Source organism: Thunnus thynnus, chromosome 8 (assembly GCF_963924715.1).
Source record: "Thunnus thynnus chromosome 8, fThuThy2.1, whole genome shotgun sequence".
In the NCBI taxonomy this organism is placed as follows: Eukaryota; Metazoa; Chordata; class Actinopteri; order Scombriformes; family Scombridae; genus Thunnus; species Thunnus thynnus.
In genome coordinates this window covers 19,670,599-19,679,586 of record NC_089524.1, presented here as the reverse complement: position 1 = coordinate 19,679,586, position 8,988 = coordinate 19,670,599, and the positions used below count along the sequence as shown (strand labels likewise).

At 42.4% G+C, this 8,988-nt stretch overlaps 1 protein-coding gene across 3 annotated transcripts in view; it reads right to left on the bottom strand.

Annotated features, from left to right (window-relative positions):
• The window catches only part of abl2 (c-abl oncogene 2, non-receptor tyrosine kinase), a 28,383-nt gene that overhangs the window by 6,468 nt on the left and 12,927 nt on the right, over positions 1-8,988 (bottom strand). Inside the window, exons 1-10 of one of the 3 annotated variants that reach the window (XM_067596995.1) lie at positions 7,517-7,719; positions 7,018-7,182; positions 4,099-4,394; positions 3,602-3,874; positions 3,235-3,319; positions 2,689-2,866; positions 2,338-2,522; positions 2,087-2,239; positions 1,624-1,713; positions 1,081-1,263 (exon numbers count right to left, since the gene is read on the bottom strand). In XM_067596995.1, coding sequence (XP_067453096.1) covers positions 1,081-1,263; positions 1,624-1,713; positions 2,087-2,239; positions 2,338-2,522; positions 2,689-2,866; positions 3,235-3,319; positions 3,602-3,874; positions 4,099-4,394; positions 7,018-7,182; positions 7,517-7,628 — 1,720 coding nt within the window. In that variant the 5' untranslated portion in view covers positions 7,629-7,719. Of the gene's footprint in view, positions 1-1,080; positions 1,264-1,623; positions 1,714-2,086; positions 2,240-2,337; positions 2,523-2,688; positions 2,867-3,234; positions 3,320-3,601; positions 3,875-4,098; positions 4,395-7,017; positions 7,183-7,516; positions 7,720-8,988 lie in introns of those variants that run through there. The other 2 variants (XM_067596993.1, XM_067596994.1) reach the window with 2 other exon arrangements.

The following is an 8,988-nucleotide window of genomic DNA, read 5'->3' as shown; positions in this document are numbered from 1 at the left end:
TACAAGACCTGTTACCAAGCACTGGTTGTGATATGGGAATAATAGTAATGCAACAAAGTAGGACAAGAAAAATATGACCAATATGACCTAATGTTGATTCACATCACATATAACAGATACTTTTCATATATATAAGTGTCAAAGATAATGAACAATGGTTTAGCTGAACATCTGGATTGCTCAAAATACTTGGGAGAGTCTGAGGTTGACTTGGAGTGACTAAATGGATCACAATAGATAAGATGAAACCACATTTATAATGCCTGAGGAAGCTGAACTCATGTTTTTTTTTCCTTCGTTATATGCAGTGTATTAAATTACTCTATCTTGGTATAGGGTGGATATGTCATTAGAACGAAATTAGACAGGATGAATTACATTTTCGGAAGAGCTGAGAGGTTGGCGGGAATGGCAGATGTTGACTCAGTTTATTATGATTATGTTCTGTGGGATTATGGAGGAAGAAAAACATCCTCTGCATAGGAGAAATGACTGACTGTTGGATTGAATATTGTGGCAGTCGCTCACACTTGTTATTTTTCTCTCCATTATCCCTTAGTACTGCATGGGGTTGGTAAAGACGGCTTGTGGTTCCATAATACATCTTTATGTTTTTATATTTTATACTTCAAGTATAGTTTGGGTAAGCATTACTTTTTCACATTTTAATTGGTGCTGTGTGACATGGAGTGTGAATGAATGAATAAATAAATAAAATCTTGAATCTTGGGAGTCAGATGCTTTTACAGTATGGTTTTCATGAAGGAAATAACTGTTCAGCTCATCTGCAACAGCACTGATGAGCTGAAACACTTTAGTAATTGTAGGCCAATGTGTGGAGACTCCTTCAGGCTGTGCTTGCAGAACCGCCTTGAGACAGCGCTGGTTGACTGGACGGATGCCAGACAGATGCTGGCACTGGAGATCACTTGGTAAGAAAAATGACCGCCCTTCTCTTCAGACGGCGGGCTTGGCGACGCTGCAGTGTACTCTCTGAACCAACGTTGTCTGGCATACCTGCAGAATTATAATGTGGTGCGTCTGACTGGTTGGTAGTAAGGTAGGCATGTCTGGCTGTACCTGAGTGACTGTGAGAGCTGTGGTCAGGTCGCCCGTCGAGTCCACCCTCGATGTTTTCCTTGTTTTCTGTGTGCTTGTGGAGTGTGCGGGATTTGGAAGGCAACAGGGGCATGTCGTGACTGAAGGAGTGCAGTGGTCCACAGTGACCAGAGGAGGCCGTCTTACAGAGCTCCTCTGCTACCTCTGCAATGTACAAAGAACAAAATACTCAATTAGAAGGTGGCCGTGGTCACTATCCAAACTTAACACAACATATGTATATTTGCTGACCATGTTTCAACGCTTCTGAAACTCTTGTATTATTTGTGCGGGTTTAAACTGATCTTTCTTCCTTTTCCAGTTTTACAGTTTCATCTGATATAAAACTTTCCAAAGAAACTGAGTTGAACAGGCAGCTCACTCAACTTAAAATATGTAAATAAAAGCCAGCGAGCTGATATGATTGTTTTCTTGTTCAGCTTAATCATCACAGCTAATCTAGAAGCTTCGTGAAAGCAGGTTTTGAGCTACACAAAAGATTGACTCCACGACATGATCCTGTACCTTCAGAGATGCTGGAGTCATGGAACATTGTTTCGAAGGCTTGGTGGATTTCTGCAAACGAAGGCCGATCTAATGGGCTCCACTGCCAGCCTGGTAGAGAGAGACAGAATAAAAAATGACATGTTACTAAATGTTACTACTAGAAAGTACTTTGAAACTACATTATTCAAAATGATTTGGAAGTATTCTTGTTGCAAATCTAACATTTCTTTCACAGATCTGGTGGTTTTAGTATTGGATTATAGTTTGTCAGTCAGTCTTTCTTTTGACGTCATTTTGACGGACGCATTTCTAAGATGGATAGTGAACTTTCACACAGTATGGGAGAGGAATGCAGCAAAATGTGACATGACAAAGATCTGATTTGGAAGACTGCATGGGTAGTGCATGCATCCATGTCTTTCCAACACAGTGCAACCACTTGGTGAATAAATAAGAGGTAGGCAAGATAGCTACTACTCACATGCCCTCATGAGTTCATAGACCTTTGGTGGGCATCCCTCAGGCTGTTCCATGCGGTAGCCCTTTTCCAGGAGGTCGTAGACCTGAGACAGATCAATACCTGGGTATGGAGACATGCCATAGGTGGCAATTTCCCACAGCAGCACCCCAAACGCTGTAAGGAAGAATGTTTTAGAGAATTTATTTTAAGGAAAATGAGCTACAAAAGAGCAAATCAATACTGGATGAAATATGTGCACATGTATTACTCACCCCAGACATCAGACTTGATGGAGAAGGTGTTGTATGCGAGGCTCTCTGGTGCGGTCCACTTGATGGGGAACTTGGCCCCAGCGTGGGCAGTGTAGGTGTCACCAGTCATCAACCTGCTCAGACCAAAGTCTGCAACCTTTACGACATGATTCTCTCCGACCAGGCAGTTCCTCGCTGCGAGATCCCTGAGAGAGGGAGGAATAAAGCAAAGAGGAGGGAGGGAAATAGGAATTCAGGGTGTAAAGGTGTGGGGAAAAGGTGAAAAATTAGACTACTTTCTCATATGTGGGCAAATACAAGAGAGGCATGCATATACACACACACACAGACACATCAAAACTATCTCCTTACCTGTGTATGAAGTTCTTCTTCTCTAAATATTCCATAGCAGAGGAGATCTGCGTGGCCATGTAGAGCAGTACCACAGCATTCACCTCCTCCTTGTCACAGTCTCTCAAGTAGTCCAGTAGGTTGCCGTGTGGCATGTACTCTGTCACGATGTAGAACGGAGGCTCCAATGTACACACACCTGTGGGAGAGGTAGCGGTTAGAATACAGATGCCAACAAGAACAAAGACTGAGAGCCAAAGTCAGCTCTAGTGTAATTTCAGGAGCTAGACATATTTTTTGGGGGGGAAATTTGTTTGTGTTTGTTAGATATTTGTATTAGAGAGATGGCAGAAAATGATGTGAGACAGAGATGGGGAATAACATTCAACAAAGGTCCCCGGCCAGACGAGAACTGTGGACATTGCAGTTAATGCCTAGCGTCTTAACCCCCAGGCCACCAGGGCAGCCCAGGAGCCAGAATGTTTTAAAATAAATACATATATGTGTAAAATCAGGTTTTAAAGAGGCACAGTAAGTTATACTTCGTAGATGTTCATAAATACTGACCTAGTAGCTGAACGAGGTTTGGATGTTTAACCTCCTTCATAACTGCTGCTTCTTTCAGGAATTCTTCAACTTCCATGGTGTCCTCCTATCATTACAGAAATGGAGAGAGAAGAAAGAGGCTTTTATCAGAGGGGTGAACAGACAAAGCAGTTGGAAAAAAGCAACATCTAAAAGCATCTAAGGTGATAATATCATGTAATACCAAAGTCCACCTGCAGGTGGCGACCTATAACCATTGTTCAACCCATGTTCCATCATTTACAGATACAAAAAGGGCTGAGAGAATGACATCAAAACAGGAGATTTTTTACAAATCAGCTTTCTAGTTCACAGAAATCAACTGATGGCTACAAGAGGGTCATCTAACCTTTAGTGTTTTGACAGCCACCGTGAGGTTGTACTTTTTCCACACTCCCACGTACACCTCCCCGTACTGGCCTCCTCCCAGCTTGTGCTTCATGGTGATGTCAGTGCGCTCCATCTCCCACTTGTCATGGATGGGTGACACACCGTACACCGTGGGCTTGTTACATTTGGGTGCTGGGTAGTGCAGTGTGGTGACCAGGCCATCGGCTACAGTGGAGTGGTGGTGGACCAGCTCGGCCAGGGTGGCAAAACGACTCTCAGACGTCACATACACCTAAGAGGGAGGGGGAGGAGAAGCAGGGAGGTGGAACAAACTTTGTAATTCAGGATTTTAATTTTACTTTACTTAACATATCCAAAATACTGAATATTTATATTTTTCTTATTTGATTATTACATGTAATTGTGATTTTTTTTTTTTAAGAAAAAATGTAGTTTATATGTAGCTCTACACCAACACCAAACTTCCAGCCACGTTACACGCTTACATAACTCTACCTTTCCATCAGAAGCTGTGTTGATCCGGTAGTGGTAGACTCTCCCCTCGTAGCGGAGAGAAATGGACAGCTGTCCAGGGCTGCTCTCGCTTTCCCGTACCAGGAAACTGCCATTGATGAGGGATGAGAGCAGGTACTCGGCGGCGCTGCGGGACACAGGCCCATGGTACCAGCTATGTTTCTCCAGACTGTTGACTGGCGTGATGTAATTGGAGGGCACCCACCCCTGGCCGTTCTTAGAGCGCACTTCGCTCCACTCACCATTCTGGTTGTAGCCCAGCACACGCAGCTTCTCACCTAGACGAGGAGAGGAATTAGTAAGACGACATGTTATGGTGGTAGCATGGCCCGGTGGACAGAAAGATTGAGTCATATGGTCACAGCTTTAATTCCAGCCATGCATACTGCTAAAGTGCCCTTTGGTTATAGTCTAGACAGCTAATCAGGACTTGAATAAATCTTGAAAGAGAAAAGCCAAAATTTTAAATATGATAATAAAAATTCTTTATGAGTTAATACAGAAAGTGCTTACGTTTTATGATGAAATATCCGGTGCTGATTACAGAATGTTATTTTTTCCAACTTTCTTTTTAAACTTCTTGGATACGACATAGAACAAAACTTTCTCATCAGGTCACAGCGTTGCCCATGACACCTTAATAACAGCTCACATTCAAGAGAGAGGAGTCATGGATATACTGTGCCTCTCGTTGAAACTACATCAAAAGTTATGGAACAATGATAGGGTTGGGTGAACAGCATATCTGTCATAGAGAGCTAGGCAAAACAGGCGTGTAGTGACTTGGTCTGTTGTCTCTGTGTGTCTATCTCTGACGTCAGTGGAGGAGCGGACATGAGGGAGTGGAGCGGTTGATGTGCTGGAGACCAGAGGAGGGAGTGAACCATCAGGACAACAAACAACACAGCATGAAGCAGTGATCAGACTGCTGGTGGGAAGGAGGATTGGAGGAAAAAAGGAGAGGAAAGAGGGCAGAAGCTGGCGAGGAGTGATGGTCTGAAAGAGAGACTAGACTCTCACTCACTCTGAACTGTCACTCTGCCCACCTATGCACCTCTACTACAAATCCTCCACACTGCCTTTTCTATATTTCTCCATTCACTAAGGCCACATCCACATTTTCATTTTGAAAGTCTGTGTTTTAGGGGTTTGAAAACACCAGAGTAGTGTGGACGCTAGGAGTAAACGTAGCAAAAGTTATGCGTTTTAAAACCAAAACGTATAGGTGTGGATGTAGCATAAGACTCAAAGTTTTACAACCAAAGTATCTCTTAACTCCTTAAATTCATACAGCAGCTCTTTCTTGCAGTTAGCCTTCAGGCTATCATGACTCAGTCTCATAATACCTCAAACTGCGCCTGCAAGAACACAAGAAAATTAACAGCTACAAAGATTGTCAAATATACTGTTAACACTGAGCGCTGTGAAGTGTAAACATTTAACAAATAGAGTTTAGGCCAGTCAGTAAGACAACCATGGCCCATTGACATGTAACCGCAAACCAGAGCTGCACGTCTAGCTCTTAAAGCTAAACTCTTTAGCTAGAAATCCGCAGAGCTACATTAAACAGAGACGGTTATCCACATACAGCCCACCAATCCACCAGTCTCCTCTGTGTCTGTGGGAGTGGAAACACTGACTGCCTCCCTACCTCACACTGCAGCAAGGCTCTGGTCTGGCCTGGTTTGGCCTGGCACTGAGAAGAGACAACGATTAGCCCCAGACGCAGACCCGCTAAGACCCTTTCTGTAATCAGCCCCTGCTAGCTGCTCTCATCCACCTGTTATTATTACAGTTGAACGAATTCCATATTAACACTGCATTAGAGGCACGCTGGGGTGTTTCCATGTGACAGAGCAATGAACAGGACAGATAGGAAAAGTGCAGTGGAGCCGGTTGGTGCACATGTGCTTCCATGTGGGCAAGAATCTCAGATTCACTCCATGAGTCAGGGTCTAAACATCATTTCCATCTCAGGCAGCTGCCTTGGAAGTCTTAAAAACGATGGATAATTAACACGCTCTGCCACGTTTAATGTTTTAGATCGGTTGGGGACACAAGCCCGACTGTCTCTGGATAATATTGTGAAGATATTTTAAGCTCATTACTCAGGGGAGTGCTAATTGAGCGGTTAACTGCTGCTGGTTGAGAGAGGAGGTTTGGACAGGAGGGAGTGTGTGTAATAGAGAGGGCAGTAAGAAATACAGGAATTTTAGTCATGTCGTCTGCACAGGTTGGAGGGATTCCCTTGTTACAAGCTTAAATATTATTTTTCAACCTCTGGAGTAGTGGATGATAAAGTATAAAAACCATGTGGCTGACAGGTGGTGTATTAAAAAAAAAAAGTGTAGAGTAAAAGAGGGATTTGAGGTGTGTGGGTGAGGGCTGGTGATCCGATACCTGTCGATGTCACGACAGGGTGAAATTATAGTGGCTGTTGGATAAGCTCTATTGATACATTCCTCTGGCATAACTACACAACTACTCATAAAACATTCTTTCCAGGAGTCTCTGACCTGCCAATCACTAGCATGGCCTTGAGGATTTTTACAGATGACTCTCTATATACATAAGGAAATCACTCTCTGCTCTGTTGCGACACATGTCAACAGTCAGTCAACAGGAAGGAGTGGCTGACAATGATCAAGGACATGGAAAGATCTCTACTGAATAACATCACCTAGCCAACCAACAACCTTCGGTGGTGATGCATGCAGAGACTATACTGGGGGGCGAGTCTTTCAAGTTTTGATTTAGCACATGAAACTAAGGCGTGTAATAGGTACACAACATACACATAAATAATAGGTTTGTTTGTGGCCAATTAAAAAAAAAAAATCTACTGTTTTTAAAAAAAAAAATCTGAGTAAAAAAAAAGCACAGTTTCATGCCACTGTTTACCTTTAGTTATGCTGAGCGTGTTGTCTCCGCTGGCGACAAAGTCATAAAGTGCAACGAAGAGGTTGGGGTCGCTCTCGGCCGCCCCCAGTAGGTTCTCCTTGGAGCTCCAGCGCACCGCCTCTGTCAGCGCCGCAGAGTCCAAGCCGAATGGCCGGTGGAGAGCTTCTAGTGAGAGAGGAGGAGGCAAGGGTCAGAGAGAGAGAGAGAGAGAAGATCAACAATGAGACTAATAAACAAGCAACATCATTAGCACAGGTCAATGGTGAACATAAGGAATTATAGCCACTATTGCAGACAGGAAAACACAATCTACAGCAAAGCATTGCATAACAACCCTTTGCACAAAGTGATCACTACCAGCTGTCCTGTTCCAATACTGTTTTAAGACAAATAGTACTTGGATTGCAGGCCAGCTTAGTGCATGACCGATAGTCCTTTAAACAAATGGTACAAATCTCATTCTCTATAATCCCAAGAGTCCAGTCCACAGATCGTCTACCTGTTTGTCCAGGCCCAATCGCCTGTCTGACCCCGGTTTGGAGATGACGGCCGCTCAGAGCCGCCCACTCTTCCTCAAAACTGCTGCTTGCCTGCAGGCACCTCAAAAGCATTTCTTTAACCAATCCACTCACTAAAGAGTACTGTTATCACTGGCTACACACACAGAGACCTGCCTTGTCTAGCCCGAGCCAGGTAATATCTGAGGTGGGAGTGTTTTTGCAAGAGTGTATATATGAAGAGCAAGAGGGAGGAGCTACGAACCTGAGATAGGAAAGATTCTCTCTTTACACAGGATGCTGTGATTACCATAGCTACATAACACACAGACACAGACACACACACACACACACACAACTGAATGATGAACTAGTACATGCGTAGCATGGAGGCCCGTACTGTACTACACTCAACAGCTGCTGCCAAAGTCACTGCATGTCTGGACAGCTGCTGAGTGAGTGGGAGAGGAGGATGGCGAAATGGAAGGACGGAGAATGGAGAACAAGTTTTGCAATACAAGCTACTTTAAAACAGAAAAGCTAGTACATAGCATGTTTTTTTCTGGCTCAAAATGAAGTGAAAGTGTTTACTCAAATGTGACTTACTGATCCTTATTTTAGATAGATAAAGAGATAGATAAAAACTTTTAACATGTAGCATGTCTGAAGCAGATGCACAAAGACCCAACTCTATAAGTGACAAAAAAATGACTTCAACTTGCCTTAAATGTACGAGTGTACAATTTGATGCAATCCTATGCAAAAACTATGCAATAAACACTACCTTTATGAAGTAGAGTGTCAGAGAGGTGTGTATTCAGCTCTGGTCATTATGCAGGCTGTAGTTTATGGTATAATTGTTTTGGACTTTGTTATACTGAAAGATGTTTATGAGTAAAATATTAGACTATTAAATTCTATTTAAATTCTATTAAATATTGACAAGAGGGAAGCAAATAATAACCAGAGATCGATGGTAAGTACATGAATACATTTGATGTGTGTGTATTATTTTCACAAGTGGCGCATGTATACATTAGCACAGATTAGTCATTGTTTTGCATAATAGTGTGGTCATGAATCCTGTAAACTGATTTTAGTTACTGTATACTATAAAATAGTTATTGCTGATAACATGGTTTCAATCAAGTCTTAAGATTTACAAAATCAAATACAACATTAAAGCATTTATAAAAACAGCTAAATGTTTTCTTCTCACTTCAAGCAATTATCAATACATCAAAGCAAAGGACAACTCTGAACGGAGGTTAGTTGATCTATAACACAGTCTCTTCCTCCTACAGCAATTGTAGTGTATTCTATTTACTGTAACACATAACAAATTACTCCTTCTTGTCAGTAATATTAATTATGCTTTTAAAAGATGCACTATATAAGATTTGACCAGAACTTTCATTTAAAACATTCAACAATTAACTAAAATGATCAACAGAATATGAAGCAATAACAGTTT